Raw genomic sequence first — 20,798 nt, forward strand, 5'->3', positions numbered from 1 at the left:
TTCACTTTCTTTAAAACAAACAAAAAGCGGCCGGGCGCGGTGGCTCAAGCCTATAATCCCAGCACTTTGGGAGGCCGAGACGGGCGGATCACGAGGTCAGGAGATCGAGACCATCCTGGCTAACACGGTGAAACCCCGTCTCTACTAAAAATTACAAAAAACTAGCCGGGCGAGGTGGCAGGCGCCTGTAGTCCCAGCTACACAGGAGGCTGAGGCAGGAGAATGGCGTAAACCCGGGAGGCGGAGCTTGCAGTGAGCTGAGATCCGGCCACTGCACCCCAGCCTGGGCGGCAGAGTGAGACTCCGTCTCAAAAAAAAAAAAACAAACAGAAAGCACTCAGGCCCCTTCCCTAGTCTTTGCTGGCCAAGCGCTGCGGCAAGGCGGCCCAGGTCCAGCCAGCGCCCAGCAAGGGGAGCACTCTCGGCTCCTGCGCCATGGTTCAGGGCTACAGAGCCAGCCGTGCGTCAAGAAGACACGAGGGCCCGGGCAGACCCTCCTGGGACCTGCTCACGGTAACTGATGCGCAAGTGCCAGGCTCCTGGAAAGAAGCCAGTTAAACCCTCTCTGTGTCTGGAGGTGAGAGCAGGGCTGTGCGCAGGTAAGGGACCCACTCTCGTGATGCAGCCCAGACCCCTTGAACCCAATTCAAATAACCACGAAGTCAAAATCCTGCATCTTTGGTCTCTTTGGGAGGAAGTTATCATACAAGAAATCCACTTCTAGTGATATCATTAGTGAGTTAGAAATATGCAGTAACCCCAATCACTTTATTAAAAGACGGCAGGTGGTCAAGAGTGCTCCCCACTCCGGCGTGTTCCTGGCTAGCCAGCTACACCCAGCCCCGCTCGCGGCAGCAGGCCTGGCTCCATCCTGTGACCCCAAAAGACACCTCCCCACAAGCCCAGAGCCAGGCTCCAGGGCGTTTCTGAACCGAGTTCCTGCTCATCCGGAAGACCTGTGGGGGATCTGGGCACCCCCCAGGATGCCTGCTGGTGAAACACGGCCCTGCCCTACTAACCCTGTCCCTGTTGGCGAACAACCCAGACAACTATCTGAAAAAATACAATGGATCCATGTGGAGAAAGCTGTTCTGGTTCAAAGAGCACGTTAGCAAACGCAGAAGACAACAGAAGCCAGAGCAAGGAGAGGAGAGGCTGCTGCAGGATGCTGAAGAGGAGGCGGGCGTGGCCAGGCCCCGGCTGTGCAACAGGGTACTTCTCGTCCGAGGGAAGACAGGCGAGGCCGTCAAAAGAAGGAAAGCCTTGTCGTAGGGCATGCCACCAGGGAGGGTCGCGCGGGGAGCCCGTGGAGGTCCCTACGGGCCTCCATCCCTGGCCAGCAGCAAGAATGAGGAAGAATGAGGAAGGTTCCCTTGGGCCAGGGGTACCCACAACGGGACGCAAGCGGGCGCGTGGTGTTGGCTGCCTGGGGACAGCTGCAGGCAGCGGGCACTCAAACAGCAGGAGAAAGCCCCCACGGTTTGCTGGCCTCGGGCACCTGAACCTGAGACTGGCCACCTGCGACCAGGAGACAAGCCCCGTGACGGCCCAGCTTGTCTCCCAGGCCCTCCCGAGAAGCCTCATCTGCAACCAGGACACCACACCCTGGCAAGATTAAAAACTCTCAAAAATGGGGGGAAGAAAGGAAAGAAGGAAAGAAGCCCTGGAAAAACCACAGCCCGCTCTTGACTCAGACGGGGTAGCCCAAGGCCCAGCGCCCGCCCAGGAGCTCTGCACCTACCTGTGAGGTGGACATGCGAGAGGTATCTTGTCGGCCCGTGAGGTCGGACGAGGAGATGTTGACGGGGGCCCCGCGGTGCAACCGCATACTCACTTTCCGCTCTCTCTCCATGCCGGAGACGGGCCGGGGGGAGGTGTTAGCTGAGGACAGGAGAGAAACGGAGTGGGTCGCCCCGTCTGCTGCCTCTTGCTTGGGGCTTCCTGTGAGAGGCTGTGGCCAGAGAGACCCCGGGCTGCCTGGACAGTCAGGAGCTGGCAGCAGCCGACGGCCACCAACATTCAGATCCGGCCGGAGGGACACAAAGGGACGTGGGAGCGAGGCCAAGGGGCTCATAGGGGAGGAATGTGAGATGTGGGAGGGATCACGCACACCAGCAGGTGCCCTCATTTCTAAAGGCACCCGGGCAGCCTGGCTCATCCACCCGCAGGAGCGAGCATCGCCTGACACGGGGCACTTACAGCGTCCACCACCAAGTGTACTCTCCCCACCAACCCCGGGACACAGGAAGTCACCCCAGAGCTGCTCCAGAGCGCTGGGGGGGGCACTCACCCGTGTGTGAGGTAGGGGTGAGGGGTGTGGGGGGAGCCACTTCCTGCGTCCCCCGCAGGCGGCCGGAGGCTGTGGAAGGGAGGCCGCGGGTAGCCGGGTTCCGTGAGTGTCTCAGCCGCTCCTCTCGGTCCCTGCGCTCCCGCTCGGCGTCGTCGGCGGCCCGGCTGGCACCCTGAGGAGGCAGGAGATGAGGCTGGAGTGGAACCAGGTTTGACAGAAAGCAACCCTAGGTCCTAGGCTGCCCCGGCCACGTGAGAAAATCCCTACCAAACGGCACTGGGACAAGACTGCCTGCGGCCGCCCACAGGCCATGCGTTTCTCCCCACGGGATGCCAGCGTGATCCTCACAAGGGGTCAGAGTCAGGCCTCTCAGCTCCCCCAACAATCAAAAAAACTCCACTCATATGTCATTTCCCTGTGGGCTCAAAACTTCCTTAAACTTCAAAATGGGCAACAGCTGGCCCCCTGCTTCTCTGTGAACATGCTCACTGACACGCGCAGGGAGAGGAGAGAGACAGGAACCATCAGAGGCCAGAGACAGGCCCCAAATGGTGACAGCTGGGGACGAAAGCAGGGTGGGGATGAGAGCGTTTGCTCGGACGAGGAGTTCACTCAGGGTCCAGACCCTGCGGCCTGTGACAGCCTGTGCAGGTGTGGCGGGGCGGCCGGCAGCTGGGTCTGTGCTGCACTGTCCAGATGCACAGGGGTGGGGAGGTCAGATTCTAAGCCGAGACAGCAGCCTATGAAAGAGCAGATTCTAACTGCCAATGCTGTGTGGCAGGGGCCTGAAAACTACAGCCGGGGCCAAACCCAGGTGCCACCTCTTCCTGCAAGTACAGCTCACTACACACAGCCATGTCCACCAGGCAACACACAGTGGGACACACGCCTGCGGCTGCAGCACCATTCAGCCAGCACCGCCCAGACTCCTCAGGCTGCCGTTTACGGAAAACACTGGCCCAGCCTGCTCTGAGGGCCAGGTGACTCCACCACGCAGGAGGGTCGCTCTGCCGCCTCCCGAAACACCGCAGGAGGGTCGCTCTGCCACCTCCCGAGGCAGCAGAGCCTCGGCAGAGGGACCCATCCGCTCTGCAGAGTGCACCCCTCCCAGCACCTGGAGGCGCCAAGGCCGGGTCCAGGGCACCCCCGCCCCTCCCTGGCCCCTGCACGACTATCGGACAAGGCTGCCGTTTTTGTACCCTCCCAAGAGGCAGTTCTGCTCCTCCATCAGACTGTTGCCTGGAAAGACTCCAACTTCTATTTAAAACTGACAACTTAACAGCAAGTTTTTAATGAAAGAAAACAGCAGTTCCACAGGAGCTTCAATTCTGGCAGCGGTGTCGGAATAGTAATTCGGCTCAGATGTGGACCCAGGGCTGGGCTGGTTTTAGAGGCTCCAGGGCATGCTCACACCCGCATCAAGAGAGCCACAGGCAAAACCAGCTCACAACAGGGTCAGTCAGGCTGGACGGGCAGCACCTCACCAGGCCCCAACCCCACTCATCTCGTGGGCACCACGACCATCTGGCACAGTGAATGGGAATGCACACCCCCAGCCCCCACCCTCTGCCCCCAGGGCATGCTCTGGGCCCTAGCTCCACTTGGTGACAGGGAGGGATGGGGCCTCCTGCTGTCCACACCCGGGAATTCCACGGACCCCTCTGCGTTCCCTAATGGCGTCTTACTTCTTGGCACCCCTTTCTGGCAGGCAGACACCCACTCAGTCCAAGTCCTGCCCACTACACACTCGCCCTTCACCACCAGAGACACTCCCTATACGGTACAGCCCCTCAACAAGACGGTCACCGGCCTCTCGCTGACCAGGCATCCCCTGCACACCACACTGAGCGAACGTGCTGGCAGCGCAACTTACAAATTTCAGCATGTTCCAGTCGAACACGTAGTCGTAGGAGAAGCCCTGGCGATGGAACAGATTCCGGAAAAGCTGCCTCAGGTACGAGTAGTCAGGCTTGTCGTCAAAACGCAAGGAACGGCAGAAATTCAGGTATGTGGCAAACTCGGCTGCAAAACAAGAAACTCAAAGCTAACTCGTGAAACCCAACTGCGACTCGACGTGTCTGCCAGCGTCGCCGTCTACCTCCTGCTGCTGCACACTCAAGGGGAGAAGGACAGATACAAAACACCTGGCAGGTTTCTAAGACTCTAGGCCTTAAGAAAGCTTTTAAAACAATTCAAATCATAAAGCACAATTTCGTTTCATCTAAGGTATGTATCCTGGAGCAGTCCTACAAATGCAAAGAGAGAGAGGCCCCACCACTGCCCATCCATCCCTTTCCAGCCACTTAGGACCCCAAGGCTCAGGCCTGCCTCACCTGCCATCTCTGCAGGGCCTCCAAGTGCTCTCCACACTGATGGGCACTTGGCAAGTCAAGATGAACAGGAGGGCAGGCTATTACCACCATACACAAAAGCACCCCTCGTTCCTGCCACCACCCCTTTGGAAGGGGAGCAACTCTTCTGACAAAACCCAGGCTGAGCCGTCTCAGCACACCTGAGGCGGGCCCGACGCACGTGCAACCCCCATGAGCAGCTCCACTGAGAAGAAGCCTCCAAAGACTTACAAGGGTAGCCTTTACACAACACTTCAATGGGGGTGGACATTTTCTTCTCGCTAATCCTTTCATATTTCTGTCTCTTGGTGGCGGCCTTCAGCCCCTGCCAGGGGAGAGAGCCCAGGTTGAAGTACATTAGCACGTAGCCCAGAGACTCCAAGTCATCTCTTCGGGATTGCTCTGAAAACAAAAGGGAAAGGCGTGAAGAACGGCACTGGCGTGCTCACGTCAAAGCAAAAGACCTGGCTGGCACTTCCAGTGGAGACGAGCTTCAGACACGCACGCCGGGATCACTCTCACCCAGAGCTGCCCCTTATGCATACTAAGGAAATTCCCGAACACATCACAGGTGACTCAGAAACATCCCAGCATCCGCCTGCCCCCATACACCTGGCAGTCATGAGCCAGACTGTCTGCTGCAGAGGTCTGAGGACACACTCGCACCCCCAGCTCCCCTGACGACACACTCGCACCCCCAGCTCCCCAAGAGGCTGGCCTCTCCCTGGGCTGAGGCATGGACATGCCCAAAGGCACCCTAGGTCAGTGACCCATGCCCAGGGGCTCACCAATTCCAAGGTGCGTGTTGATGGAGGCGTACCGCGCCGTCCCTGTGAGGTTCTTGTTCTCGCGATAGGGGATGTGCTGGTGGGTGCGTGCGTCCCGGTACTTCTTGGCCAGCCCGAAGTCGATGATGTACACCAAGTTGCCCTTCTTCCCCAGGCCCATAAGGAAGTTGTCTGGCTTCACATCCCGGTGGATGAAGTTCTTTGAATGAATGTATTCGATGCGACTGATCTGCGAGCAGAGCAAGGCACGAGATGGCAGCCCAGGGCAGTCTCAGGGAGGGACAGCTCAACTGCAGGACGCTGTGCCAGTGGCTGTGCTGTTCCTGCCCCTCAGCCACGGCAGGGTAGTTTAACCATTAGTGAGGGGGACGCCGAACTGACCAAATTGTTCCCCCAGGTGCCTTCAGCAACCCTCCACCCTCCACGGGCCTAGGTGCTTTGCCTTCAGCTCCCACAAAATAGAGAGGTGAGGCGACAGAGAGGGGACAACCCGCCACTAGACATCGGTCTCTCCCAGCACTGTTCTCCGCATAGGCTACACACCAGGATTGGCAGAGAAGCTGCACGGAGGTGCTTAGGAATCACACGCATGTTCCTGAGACGGAGGGGCCCGCTGAATGGAAACGTGCTATGCTGGTACCGAGAGGGTGGCCTCCAAGCCACTCAGCTGAGCCACCAGAGCCTCAAGGCTAAGGCTTAGCACATTTCCATTTCCTCTGTGAATTAACAGCCGTAATAATGGCGAGAACAGCACAAGTGAGCGGCTGATTCCATCAGACGGCAAGTGTGTGCCAAGTGTCAGGAAACAGTCCTTACCATTTGGTCGGCAAGCAGCAGGACGGTTTTGAGGCTGAATTTCCTGGAGCAGAAGTTGAAGAGGTCCTCCAGGCTCGGCCCCAGCAGCTCCATCACCATGACGTTGTAGTCCCCCTCGGCCCCGCACCATCTGATGGTGGGGATGCCCACTAGGCGAGGAAATCAGACAGCGTTTCAGTCCAGGCCCTGCCTCAGCTCCACACTACGTCTGCGCTGTGCACACCATGGGGTCCTGGTGACAACCCTGAACGGGGAAGGGGTGATGGAGGCAGAAGACCCCGGCAACGCCGGTCCTCAGGGACCCATCTTCGAGATTAGGCCCCATCTGTTAGCAAGTGGCCTGAGGCAGAGGTTGGACGAGGGCCAAGCGGGCAGGAGCTGCAAAGGGGACAAGGAGGGGATCGAAGCCCCACCTCCCTGACTCTCATCTTCTAGGGCAGGGGGGCGGCAGACACAGGAAACAGTCATGATGTGGGAGAGAAAGAGCTCAGGCAGAAAAGGACCAGCAGAGCCCGCCAGAGACGTCACACCGGAGAGGGGAGGAGCTGCAGGAGAGAAAGCAGCTACCATGGGTTAGGTGAGAGAAGAAAATATGTTCAATTACTACAATGTTGGTAGAAGTATTTGACTGGATAAGAGAAAAATAAAAGCAATGAAAACTTTTTGGGGATTTACACAGTAACCCAAGCTTGAAATATACAAATCAGGAAGTGAGAATACAGACACAATAAATCTAACAGGAAGAATTTACAGATGGCTGCACAGTATCAGTGCTGAAGGCATAATCAACACTAAAAAGACACACGGGCCAGGTGCAGTGGCTCATGCCTGTAATCCTAGCACTTTGGGAGGCTGGAGCGAGAGGACTGCTTGAGCTCAAGTTTGAGACCAGCCTGAATAACACAGGGAGACCCTTATGTCTCTACAAAAAAACTTTGGAAATTAGCTGGGTGTGGTGGCACGCTTCTGTGGTCCCATCTACTTGGGAGGCTGAGGCAGGAGGATCACTTGAGCCCAGGAAATGAAGGCTGCAGTGAGCCGCGATGGCACCACTGCACTCCAGCCTGTGCCACAGAGCAAAACCCTGTCTGAAAACAAAACAAAAAAAATCTACTTTAGAAAAAAATGGGTGAAAGACCTGGACACTTCACCCAAGACTTTACGTATGAAAAGTCAACGACCACAAGAAGATGCTGAGAGATGGAAACACGTGCTGGTAAAGACGCGTGCAGGAACACGCAGGAGCGCACACCGCAGCCTCACGCCAGAGTCAAATTCGAATGCTGCAGCAACAGATGGGTTTCTCAAAATACCACCCCCAAAATATGCCCTTCAGTCCTATTTTTTTTCTTATATCCACAAGAACATGTTTTTTTGGTATGTTTTCACAGCACTGGGTCCTTAACTATACACATGGCTCTACACACATACAGCTTATGAACGGCCTGGATAAACCTTTTATGTCCTTCCATGGCAAGACAGATTTTTAGTTTAGTCTTACAGCAAGTTTTGGTACCATTAGGGAAATTTACTTCATTAAAAAAGTTGTTTCATTATTTTATTGTTTTGAGGCGAGGTCTCACTGTCACCCAGGCTGGAGTGCAGGGGCGCCATCTCGGCTCACGGCAACCTCCGCCTCCCGGGTTCAAGCAATTCTCCTGCCTCAGCCTCCTGAGTAGGTGGGATTACAGGCAGGCGCCACCGCGCCCGGCTCGTTTTACTGGCCATATGTAGCTCCTCTCCTCTGAAGGTGTGTATTTTTTTTTGGCTAAGTTTTTCTATCGTGGTATCTTTTTCCTATTTATAGTAGTTCTTTATAAATTCCGGATACTAAACCATTGTAGGCTTTTTGTGAGGCAAGTATCTCTCAGTTAATGGCACGTTTTTTATTTTCTTCTGGAGTTTCTTGATGAAAAGACTTAATTTTCATGAATGTGAATGCCTCTATCTTTTTGCTTTATGAGTGCTTTCAGTATCTTACATTAAAAAATAATTTCTGCCCTCAGCATCAAAAAGAGATGCTATTGTTTTCTTTTAAAAGTATAAAAGTTACTTCTACTTCTAGCAAAAACAGTAATGGGGCCTGATTCGCCCTCACACCTTAACTAAGGGAAAAAACAAAACACACAGCCTCACACATGACAGGGCAGTTTCAACAACGCCGGCCGGCCAGTGACTGACAGCCATACCAGCCAATAACAGCCGTGCTTGAGGGCGGGAAGGGGCCCCGAGAGGGCGCCCTGGGCTGCCCCCTGCACTGCTGGGAGCATAAGCACAAAGGCCAGACCGAGCAGATCCAGGAACCCAACCTCATCCCAGAAGAGAGCTGAGGAGGAGCCTGCAGAACGTGGAAGAGCACAGCACGCGTGACATTCTCGATGTCCGGCATCCACAGTGGAAAACAAACCTGGAGTCAGAGGTCAACTGAAATGGACCCGGATGTTCAAATCAGCAGAGAAAGTCATGAAACGTTACTACAGATTTCAACTGCATTCCACATCAAAAAGTTTAACTGGCCAGGCTCAGGCCCATAATCCCAGCACGATGGAGGTGGAAGCGGGAGGATCACTTAAGCCCAAGTTTGAGACCAGAAAGAAACATAGTGAGACCCTCGTCTCTACAAAAAAATTTTAAAAATTAGCTGGGCTTGGTGCTGTGCGCCTACAGTCCCAGCTACTCGGGAGGCTGAGGTGGGAGGATGGCTTAGGCCCAGAAGTCAGGACTGCAGTGAGCCGTGACTGCACCACTGCACTCCAGCCTGGGTGACAGAATGAGACCGTCTCACCAAAAAAAAAAAAAACAAGTTAAAGGCATGAGGCATATACATATACATGTGTGTTTATGTTTGACTTTGGTCTTTTGTATATATGTATATATATTTTAAAAACATGTATATATAAACCTGAATACATATGAGATATATATATGCAAATACATATCTACTTTCAGATTCTGGAACAGTTGCATATAAATGTATATATAAACCTGAAAACATATGATATACACATGCAAATACATACCTACTTTTGGATTTTGGAATAGTTGCATTCTGCGCCACAGCTCACCATCCCTAATCTGAAAATCCAAACTGCCCCCATTCGCATCTCCTTTGAGCATCATGTCAGCACTTTTCATAAAGTTTCTGATTTTGGGTGTTTCAGATACTCAACCTTACTACGGATTTGTGAATTCTCTCTCTCTCTATATATGCAGCATTATGGATTCCCAAATTCTCTTTCTCCACTCCAATGTATCACAGTTCCTTCTTCTTAATACTCATTTTGAAGTTTTCACTGTCCTAAATTTAGGCAACAGATAACCTTTCAAGCTTTTTCCTGTACCCTCACAACAAATGCCTATCGGTTTTGAACTTCTTTTCTTTCTGCCACATGTTCCAGATTCACCTTCCTTCTTTCTGCCCCAGCCCTGGAATCAGCTGCTTCTCCAAGCACTCAGGACTCCTCTTAACAGAGAGCGATAAATACTTACAACCCACGGAGGCCCGGCGTGCTCAGTGTTCTAGGCTGTCACTCCTTCTAAGCCCTTCTCGTGGCCAGAACTACACAAAGTTTCATCGTGACAGCTTTATAGTAAGTGCTGGTGTTTGCAGGGCAAATGGCCCTCTTCTTCACAGGTGTTTTAATTAACCCTGGCCTTGCACTCTTCTCGGTGAATTCTAATCACCTCGTCATGTAGGAGAAGTGGCTGGATGTCGATAGGAACGTCACTCAATGTTAAGAGCAACTTTGGGAGACCTGACACCTGGCATCTTCCTTTCTCTGAACATAGAGGAGAATTAGGCAAATCTTTCTTAAATGTCCTTCAATAAAGTTTATATATTTTCTGCATACAGAACTTATATGTCTTAAAATTTATCCCTAGATACCTTTTTGCTACTGTAAGCAGTACTTTTTAAATTACATTGTATAACTAATTAATTATTGTTGGTTTAACAAAATAAATAGATTTTATATTTTGATCTTAAATTTGCTAAACTCTCTAATCTGTTGAGATCCCTATGTAGGAAATGACATCACATCAATATGCCAGTAACAGCAGTTTTTTTCCTGCCTTTTTCACCCCCTGCCCTGCTGAAAACAGTGTTGTGAGGCTGAGGATGATGTGAGCTACACAAACCTCTGCTGCTCTGCAGGGGGGGAATGGAAATCTGCATAACCACTTTGGAAAAATCGATACACATCAATATGCGGACACCTGCGTTATCTTGCAGAACTGGACATCTGCACATGCCAAGCAACAGCCACTGCACCTTCAGACGTAGGTGCTAGCACGTGTGCCCCAGACACATGGACAAGATGTGCACAAAAGCACTGTCCCTAAGAGTAAATGCTAGAAGCTCCCCAGGGCTCAACGCAGAATGAGTAAGAGGAAGCTACTTTATACAACTATGTAGATGATCAAACAATGAAAATCAATTACCTAGAGCTGCAATCGATAGGGAAGAATCTCAGGAATACTCTGGAATACTCTGGGTCAAAGAAAGTTACAAAATACAGACCGCATCGCATAACACTAAAACTTTCATGTATTCAAAAGACGTATGTGGCATGGACTCATGATCCATCTGAACTGATGGTGTACTGACTGATGTAACTGATGGCGTACTGACTGATGTAATGATGGCGTACTGACTGGTGTGACTGACGGCGTGCTAACTGGTGTGACTGACGGCGTACTGACTGGTGTGACTGACGGTGTACTGACTGATGATGTACTGACATGACTGATGGTGTACTGATGGTGTACTGACTGATGGTGTACTGATGTGACTGACGGTGTACTGACTGATGATGTACTGACGTGACTGATGGTGTACTGATGTGACTGATGGTGTACTGACTGATGGTGTACTGATGGCGTACTGACATGACTGGTGTACTGACTAATGTGAATGGTGTACTGACTGATGTGACTGATGGTGTACTGATGGTGTACTGATGGTGTACTGATGGTGTACTGATGTGACTGATGGTGTACTGACTGATGGTGTACTGACGTGACTGATGGTGAACTGACTGGTGTACTGACAAGATGTGACTGACGGTGTATTGACTGATGTGACTGATGGTGCACTGACTGATGGTGTACTGACTGTGACTGATGGTGTACTGACTGATGGTGTACTGAATGACATGACTGATGGTTTACTGACTGACGTGAGTGACGGCGTTCTGACTGATGGTGTACTGACTGGTGTTACTGATGGTGTATTTACTGACACCATCTTTCTTTCTCTCTCTCTTTTTTTAAACAGGGGTCCTGCTGTCATCCAGGCTGGAGGGCAGTGGCACCATCACAGCTCACTGCAGCCTTAACTTCCCGAGCTCAAGCCATCCTCCTGCCTCAGCCTCCCAAGTAGCTGAGACTACAGGTGTAAGCCACTGCACCTGGCCTGTTTCTTTTTCCTCCCTGCCCCCCAAAAGTCTCAGCAGAATCACCCCTTTTTTGTTAGCTGTCACAATGCACCCCGTCATTCATGGCATTAGAGAATGGATAAAATACAGTAAAAGCAACACGCTCTCGGCTCCCAATGCACTTGTGCTCAATGGACTTACTGCGACTGGTGTTTTTGCAGTAACAAGTGAAGCCAATGGGTTTGAAAACAGAGACCCAAGGCTGCCTAAGTGTGCCAGTCATCCAGGGCCACCCTGCTGCCCTGTCCAGGTGCTGTCACGGTGGGAAGCAGCCACTCGTGCTGCTATTTGTCACCTCAACACTTTTCCCTCATGGTGCCCAAAGGTAGCTAAATATATGCGTGGGGATAAAAAAATGGGGGGACAAGGCCAGATACATAAAGACATGCTCCACCCTGATCTGTGAAAAGTTTCAATATAAATGTGGGGACTCAGCATTAATGCAAATAGAAATTTTCATGAAGTTTTCAGCAATTCAACCCTAAAATGATTTATCTAACTGTAAAATGTTTCTAGATAATTTCATTATTTGGATTTTGAAAGTTTCTTGTAGGATGACAAAGAAACAAAAACTTACAAACAGGTGAGCGAGGGCCTGGCACAGGCATGGGGCATGGCAGGCAAATGGGCTCCACAGGGAGGAGCGTTCCTCTCAGACGGGCAGGACAGGGTCCTGGTTGTTGATTTTAATGTCCTCGATACCATACATGTTACATACGTTCTTTGGAGTTGTACGATATTTCACAATAAAAAGATGATGGTAGGCAGTCGCCCACCCTCAACCACAGAACCTTCACCCACTGGCCCAGTTCTACACAAGCACTTCCCTCCTCCCTCCCAGAAACCAGGCCTGCCATCTTAGCCTTGACCAAAAGCAGCTGAGAACTAAGTAAATGTTGTTTGCTGAGGGGTTCCCCAAGGAGGGAGTGACCTAAAGCCGCTTTTGGGGGATGGTAGGATCGGAAAGAAAAGAGCACCTACAACAGTCCCTGGGTTTTGCCCACCAATCCAGTCGGTTTTGATAAAAACTAGGTGTCTATCCAAGTCTTCTATCAACACAGCTAATTTTAGTTTCTTTCTACTATTTCAGGTATTGAATCTACTGTCCCAACCAGATTTGGGACAGGTGGGAGCATCTGGGGCACATTCCTGACGGCTGAAGGCCACATAGGGTGGCTGCCATTTCCTTCTCTGGGAGCAGACAGCTGCTTGAGCAGTAGCCTGGGGGGCTAGAACACCCAAGTTCAAGTCTGTCCTCCGTAAAGTTACACAGCTTCTAAACCCAGTTTCCTCATCTGCAACATCAGGCTGAAGAGCTCAGTACCCACTGCCCAGGGCTGCTGTGGGCAGTGACCGGTGTGTTTTTAATGCTCACTCCTCCCAAGCTGCAGATAACAGAATGCACTCAGCGTGGAGCTTTCTCCTGAAAGGCAGCCTCCATCAAGCAGACGTAAGCAAGATCAGAACCCGGCACCACTGCTTGACTCTCACATGAAAGGAAGGAAAACCGCAATGAGAGGTGCTTGCTGCCCGTTTTTTCAGAGACAGCAGGACAATCTGCACCATCCACAGCAGACACTGCACAAGGGGACAATCTGCACCACCCACAACAGGACAATCTGCATCACCCACAGCAGACACTGCACAAGAACGGGCGGCGGCAAGATCTGGTGGTTTCTGGATGAAGCAATTTCTTCCCATTATTTGTCAACTCCCTGGTTTTGTCTCAAAGTGAATTCAAGAACCACCACCAGAATGAGGCCTTTTGCCTTCCTGGACATCATTTGTTTTCTAAAATGCAGATCTTTAGATCTTTACAGTATCTGGACAGGCGCGGTGGCTCACGCCTATAATCCCAGCACTTTGGGAGGCTGAGGTGGGCAGATCGCCTGAGATCAGGAGTTCACAACCAGCCCAGCCAACGTGGTGAAGCCCTGTCTCTACTAAAAATACAAAAATTAGCCAGGCGGGGTGGCTCACGCCTGTAATCCCAGCTACTGCAGAGGCTGAGGCAGGAGAATGGCCTGAACCCAGGAGGCAGAGGTTGCAGTGGGCCAAGATCCCGCCATTGCACTCCAGCCTGGGCAACAGAGTGAGACTGCGTCTCAAAAAACAAACAAACAGGCCGGACGCGGTGGCTCACGCCTGTAATCCCAGCACTTTGGGAGGCCGAGGCGGGCGGATCACAAGGTCAGGAGATCGAGACCACGGTGAAACCCCGTCTCTACTAAAAATACAAAAAATTAGCCGGGCGCGGTTGTGGGCGCCTGTAGTCCCAGCTACTCGGGAGGCTGAGGCAGGAGAATGGCGTGAACCCGGGAGGCGGAGCTTGCAGTGAGCCGAGATCGCGCCACTGCACTCCAGCCTGGGCGACAGAGCGAGACTCCGTCTCAAAAAAAAAAAAAAAAAAAAAAAAAAACAAAAAAACAAACAAACAAACAAACAAAACAACAAAACTTTGCCAGTATCCACCAGGTATGTGTGCATTTACCACAGAAGACCTGACCTACATTTTGGAATGGTCAGGGACATGGCAATGAGCTTGAAGCCCAAATGGGAGAAAATCCACTTCTGAAATCCTGCTTGGTTTCCAGGATCCTAGGGAAGGTGCAGCCTCTTTACTCTCTCAAGCCAGTGGCCACAGGGGAAGGCACTTGGCCTGCCAGGGGCCTTCAGCACTGTCTGAAGGAAGTTTTGAGCATCACAACTGGGGGCTGGGGTGCTGCCAACATCTACCACGCAGAGAACACACCACTACGAATGGCACTAGTGCCAGGGGAAGTCCTGTTCAGGAACCACGTAGCTACCTTTTGGTTCGGGGTTGGCTTCCCCAGTGACCGTCCTGGGCTTTTTTCTTTTTTTTTGAGACAGAGTCTCGCTCTGTCACCCAGACCTGAGTGTAGTGGCGCATCTCCACTCACTGCAAGCTCCGCCTCCCAGGTTCACGCCATTCTCCTGCCTCAGCCTCCACAGTAGCTGGGACTACAGGAGCCTGTCACCAAGCCCGGCTAATTTTCTGTATTTTTTTTTAGTAGAGACGGGGTTTCACCATGTTAGCCAGGATGGTTTTGATCTCCTGACCTCATGATTTGCCCGCCTCGGCCTCCCAAAGTGCTGGGATTACAGGCATGAGCCACCGCGCCCGGCCTATCCTGTGCTTTTAAGGACTGGCTTTCTTCCCTTTGCCCTTGTGTACCTCTGGCTTGCAAGTTCCCCTGCAGATGTCTCTCGTAAAAAATTAAGGTGTTTTTAAGCGTGCAGGTTTTACTCGACCCCCGCACCAGGCTCCCGCAGGCCAAGGTCACACCGTGCACCACCCTGCTCTCCTTGGCTCGTCACACCTTCAATGCAGGCTCCAGGCCCTTGAGAAGCCAGTCCACCACCAAGGGCCGCCAGACAGGCTCCCCAGGTGGGGTCTCTGCTGAGCTTTCCTTGGGTTGGTGATGGGATTTTTCATTCCTGTGGCCTCCTCTGCTCATGTGAGGCCTGTGTAGGACACACTGGATGACCCTCTCTGTAACGGGCTCCCCAGGACCACAGGTGCTGCCAAAGACATTTTGTGTCACATAAACTTAGAAATGTCAGTTTCTTGTAGTAGCACAGATTACGTTGCTTGTGCTGAGAAAAGATGTCAAAAAAGCCCATCAACAGTCCTCCCTTTCCCGTGACGACAGGGCTAACAGAGACCCTGAACAAGTTTTCCTTTGGCCGGTTGCCCAAGGGGACTCATCCAACCATCCGCCTACAAATGTGCCCCGGAGGCTTCTAACTGGGAGGGCTCCACGGACATGGCACAGCCACTCTTCAGACAGAAAGCCCTGTTCCCAAAGAGCGCACCTGCCAGACCGAAGCTCTGCTGCTGAGATGCGTGCTTCATGGCTCTGAAATCCCTGCAGAGAATGCCCTCCTGCTCCATCAGCTGAACCATTTCAAAGTCCAGGGAACTTGCAAGAGCTGGACTCTGAGGTCAGGACGGGAGCACTCTGCTCCATACTCGGCCCACCATGGAACACCAGGTACCTAAGGCTCCGGGCTGAGGGCTCGCCGAACGGGGACAGTAACTGAGCTGGAACAGGTCATGATGGTGGCCAGGCCCAAAACTCGTTTTGCTCAGGAGAAAACGAGCCCAGAGAGTGTGAAGGGACATCCCCCAAGCTGTAAGCAAAGCATGCGAAGGAGCAGAGGCCTCACCCAGGGATCACACAGCAGGAAGGTCCCACCAGCAACAGCCCCAGCGACCACTGAGGGGCACAGACACCAAAGGGAGCATGCATTAAAATTCACACAAACTTTTGATTTCAGACACCATGACCCGACATGAAGCAAAATTTAAACAAAGGGACAAGATGGCATAAGATGTTTCTTTTCTTTTTTTTGGGGGGACAGGGTCTCACTCTATCGCCCAGGCTAGAGGGCAGTGGTGTGATCTTAGCTCACTGCAACCTCTGCCTCCCAAGCTCAGGCGATTCTCCTGCCTCAGCCTCCTGCATAGCTGGGATTACAGGTGCCCGCCACCACACTCAGCTAATTTTTGTATTTTTAGTAGAGACGGGGTTTCACTATGTTGGCCAGGCTAGTCTCAAACTGCTGACCTCAAATGATCCACCCGTCTTGGCCTCCCAAAGTGCTGGGATTCCAGGCGTGAGCCACCGCACCCAGCCCATAAGACGTATCTTTGTGTTGAGGGAGGGTCTCTGGACCCGAGACTCTCTGAAGGAAGCTGTGACCTCTTCGTCAGGGTGTGGGGAACACTTCCCTCCCTTTTGCCCAGAGCCAGTTTTGGGTTTATTTTAACCAGCAATGCTGAGTTGCTGTTCTCCCTTAGCAAACAGAACCCTGGTGTTCCTCTGTGACTGGTAAAGGACCTACCTCCTCCCTGCATCATCTTGTAGATTTTGCTCTCAATGTGGAGCTGAGGGTGTTTGGTTTTGACACATTCAAGCTTGATGGCAACTTCTTCTCCTGCAGCAATGTCCGTACCTTGGCAAAGAAAGAAACCACAACAGGAATTACCTGGTGTCCACCAAATACCCAACATGCTGGAGAAACGACAAGCGCTATGTGAGTTTTCCAGGAAGGACCAAGTAATGGACGTGTTCTCCTTTCTAGCATAGTAAGGCGGGCTCACTGGCCAGCACATCTCTGGGGGAAGTTATCCTTAGTCCCATTTTCACAACAGGACCAGTCTGAACTGCACAGAAAGTCTATGCAGTTTCCATTACCCGCCTACCAGTCTCCAGGTGCTGCAGCTCCCTCTCCACAGTAGCCCTTTTGGTCTGCATCCTCCCATCAGCCCTGACCAGGGCCCCTGCATCCACCTGCCCCAGACAGCCCATGGTGGAGCTCCAGGGTGCCATTCCCTTTTCTCCGTGCTGCCTTGACAGGCCTCTGGGAGGGGGTGGTTTGAGATTCCCCCTGAGGAAGGGCTGGGTTTTTACCCAACAATCACAGCCCTAGTCCACCCAGGCAGGCAGCGGGAGTCATCTCCAGCCAACCTACTGCAAACACCCTCCGCCAGGCGGAGGGAGGCCCTTCTCCATTCCTGGGGCCACAAAGCCAGAAGAATCGCCTGTTTTCAAAGCCCGAAATGCACCACCTACCAACACACACCGGTCGCACATCTTTTGTCAGTCAATGGCTAAAACCAATGACACATCTAATACCCTGATGACTGGACTATGAGTTTGGAGGCAAAATTACACTTTTTATCTAGAAATGTTCCATCTCTGCTTTACTCTGATAAATGACAAACGTGACAGCCACCATCCCTCTCAGGTTCACCCACAAATACTCCTGAGTTTGAATCTGGCCCAAAGCCTTCCCCAAATCCACTGCGTGAGGTATCCCAGGAGCTTTAACCAAAGAGGAGAGAAAAAGAAGCTGCACACAGCACATACTCAGCTCTCTCCTCTTCCATCACGGATCCCTTCGGAGTATAAGACACTGGAATCGGCCGGGCGCGGTGGCTCACGCCTGTAATCCCAGCACTTTGGGAGGCGGAAGGGGGCAGATCACGAGGTCAGGAGATCGAGACCATCCTGGCTAACACGGTGAAACCCCGTCTCTACTAAAAATACAAAAAAAATTAGCCGGGTGTGGTGGCGGGCGCCTGTAGTCCCAGCTACTTGGGAGGCTGAGGCAGGAGAATGGCGTAAACCCGGGAGGCGGAGCTTGCAGTGAGCCAAGATCACGTCACTGCACTCCAGCCTGGGCGACAGAGTAAGGCTCCGTCTCAAAAAAAAAAAAAAAAAAAGACACTGGAATCCTTCCCAACAGCGTGGCTATGTGCAAAGGAATTCACACTAGCTTCAGCAGCCCAGACAGAGCCCTGGGAGAATTCTTTCCCTGGGAGACTAGTGCTGGGCAAAGCGACCTGGCTAGTTCTTAGTGACTCAGTTTCTCTTATCAATGGAGATCAGTGGTGAGGTCTGACATCTGTTTCATGAGCGTCGTGGAGATGAATGAGCTCTTTAAGATTCCCTGATGAAAGGCAGAGTAAGGTCAAGTGAGCACTAGAGCCGTCAGCTGACATCCACACACGTCCACTGAACACCCAAGAACCCCCTCGTCTGCCCAGATGGTGGCACGAGATGTGCCACTTCCGGCCTGGGCCTCAAACCCATCGCCACTGCTGCGTTCCATAGGAATCGCCATCATCAGGTCATCGCCAATGACCATTCTAGATTTAAGAACGTCACTTACTATCAACAGAGACTTTTCAGAGCACTCAAGGTAATAAATTTTGTTCTTCCTGCCTACAGTTGGGACAGTCTATCCAATTACAAGAGAAATGACTTCATCGAAAAATGTACTGTGCAAATGAAAATCGAACTCTGAGTTCCTTTAAGGACCTGGACTCTGAACTCAACTCGCCAGCCGGGAGGGAGGGTGACTCATCCCACTAGTTATGTCAGCAGCTCCCTGAACCCCCAAGCAGGCGCAGTGCAGCCTCGGACAGCACCGCCACCCTCGCCAGCTGGCAGCCCAGTGACTCCACGGCCTGGGGCCGATGGCTTGGGGCCACACAGCCTGCTGACTAGCATCTCTCGCTCCACTTCTCTGTAGATGATACAGCTAATGTCTGCCAGTCACACCTGCAACACTGACTGTCGTGGGGCAAAGTCATCACCAGCCGCTCTGGCACACACCACCAATCACACCCTATCATGGGGCTGGGACCTCTTGCTGTGCAAGCACACAGAGCCAGCCCTGCTGTGGAACCAGACACCAAGGTTGCCCCGAGTCTCTACAGGGGAGCAGAGGATGCAGGCCCTGTACACAGATGTGAGGACGGCAATTCTCTGGGGCCTCCAGCAGGCACCTCATCACCTGCTATGCAGAAGCATCAAGCAGCAGAGCATCATGGTCTGTGCATTCCTTGGGCACCACCTGCCTCAAGGTCGCTGAGCACTGCTCAGACCCCCTGGCCTGCAGCCCTGTCCCACCTCACCCACCGGGGGCACCCCACACTCTACCAGCTGTGCTGCTCAGCCAGGTCCTCCAGCTGCCACCAGTCCACAAGGCAGCACGGAGGCGCTGAGTAACTGTGGTGGCAATCTGGCATCGCTGCAGCATTTTGACCTTGTTATACACAAGTTTTGGTGTGCAACAGATTGAAAATTACAAGCCTGGTCCTTCACCGCAGGTTAAATCTGAGAAGCACGACTAAAAGGGGAATGAGAATTTGAAAGACCCTGAGCCCTGGGTGTCAGAATCAAAACAAACCAAAACCTGGCGACACACAGATCACCAGGTTGTCTGGGTTGTCTGTTTATACAAAGGACATTCTATCAGCACAACAACCTCAGCTCTTCCCTGCAGCTCAACAGTCCTGGTCTGCTCTGAGACAGGGCTTTCCTCAGTCCATGTTTGGGTGTCAGTTAATGTTAATCCTACAAAAACAAAAGGATGTCCCTCAAGCTCAGCAGCCAAAAGCAGATGGTGGCCGGGTGTGGTGGTTCACGCCTGTCATCTCAGCACTTTGGTAGGCTAAGGCTGATGGATCACCTGAGATCAGACATTCGAGACCAGCCTGGCCCACATGGTGAAACCCCGTCTCTACTATAAACACAGAAAAAATTAGCCAAGCGTGGTGGTGTGCACCTGTAACCCCAGCTACTCAGGAGGTTGAGGCGGAAGAACTGCTTGAACCCAGGAGGCAGGGGTTGCAGTGAGCTGAGATCGTGCCACTGCACCCCAGCCTGGGAGACAGAATGATACTTTGTCTTAAAAAAAAAAAAAAAAAAAAAAAAAAAAAAAGGCCGGGCGCGGTGGCTCACGCCTGTAATCCCAGCACTTTGGGAGGCCAAGACAGGTGGATCACGAGGTCAGGAGATCGAGACCATCCTGGCTAACACGGTGAAACCCTTTCTGTAATAAAAAACACAAAAAAGTAGCTGGGCGAGGCGGCGGGTGCCTGTAGTCCCAGCTACTCAGGAGGCTGAGGCAGGAGAATGGCATAAACCCGGGAGGCGGAGCTTGCAATGAGCTGAGATCCGGCCACTGCACCACTGCACTCCAGCCTGGGCGACAGAGTGAGATTCCGTCTCAAAAAAAAAAAAACAAAAGCAGATGGTGAATTAAGTGAACCTAACCAGAGTGTGGCCCTGTCAGCCTGGACGCTGGCAACTCCCATTAAGGCTTGATTGTCTTGTCAACAAAGAAACAGGGAGACGCCTTGAGCAGCAGGACAAAGGTCACCTCACAGGGCAGCGGTCAGCAGTACCACGACTTCTCATTACAGACGCTTGAGTTAAGCACAGTCCAAGGTCAACAGAGGCTACAGCCCTCAACACTGCAGTGAGGAGACCCCGGAACCTACAGTGAGAACAGGTGGCCGCTCTCCTCTCATGGCTGGTCAACGTCTTGGGGTCCTACTGCATGCCAGGCACCCTGCAGGCTGCCTCTTGAGAAATCAGTCAGTGAGGGGAAAAACATGTGCTTCAGAGATGAAGCAGTAGTTAGCTCCCAAAAGATACTCGTGCACATTACGAGGTCAGTCCATCCATGTAAAAGGTGGACAAACGGAGGCCCTGACAAGCTGACGGTGCGATGGGATCAAGTACAAATGCCAACAGATGCACCTGTCCAGCCCACCACCCAGGTAATCCAGTCCTGC

The 20,798-nt window shown here is 52.4% G+C and overlaps 1 protein-coding gene across 17 annotated transcripts in view; it reads right to left on the bottom strand.

Annotated features, from left to right (window-relative positions):
- CSNK1D (casein kinase 1 delta) overlaps positions 1–20,798 on the bottom strand; it is a 38,381-nt gene that overhangs the window by 13,566 nt on the left and 4,017 nt on the right. For 5 of the 17 annotated variants that reach the window (XR_013407519.1, XR_013407518.1, XM_077973409.1 and 2 more), the window contains exons 2-8: positions 16,550–16,660; positions 6,246–6,394; positions 5,430–5,658; positions 4,873–5,043; positions 4,164–4,312; positions 2,291–2,462; positions 1,742–1,881 (exon numbers count right to left, since the gene is read on the bottom strand). Coding sequence is in view for 7 of the 17 variants with exons in the window: in XM_077973409.1 (XP_077829535.1) it covers positions 1,742–1,881; positions 2,291–2,462; positions 4,164–4,312; positions 4,873–5,043; positions 5,430–5,658; positions 6,246–6,394; positions 16,550–16,660 (1,121 nt within the window). In the remaining 10 variants the exon portion in view is untranslated. Of the gene's footprint in view, positions 1–1,741; positions 1,993–2,253; positions 2,517–4,134; positions 4,313–4,872; positions 5,044–5,429; positions 5,659–6,245; positions 6,395–16,549; positions 16,694–17,577; positions 17,802–20,798 lie in introns of those variants that run through there. The other 12 variants (XR_013407522.1, XM_077973412.1, XR_013407521.1 and 9 more) reach the window with 8 other exon arrangements.

Source organism: Macaca mulatta, chromosome 16 (genome assembly GCF_049350105.2).
Source record: "Macaca mulatta isolate MMU2019108-1 chromosome 16, T2T-MMU8v2.0, whole genome shotgun sequence".
NCBI classification, from domain to species: domain Eukaryota; kingdom Metazoa; phylum Chordata; class Mammalia; order Primates; family Cercopithecidae; genus Macaca; species Macaca mulatta.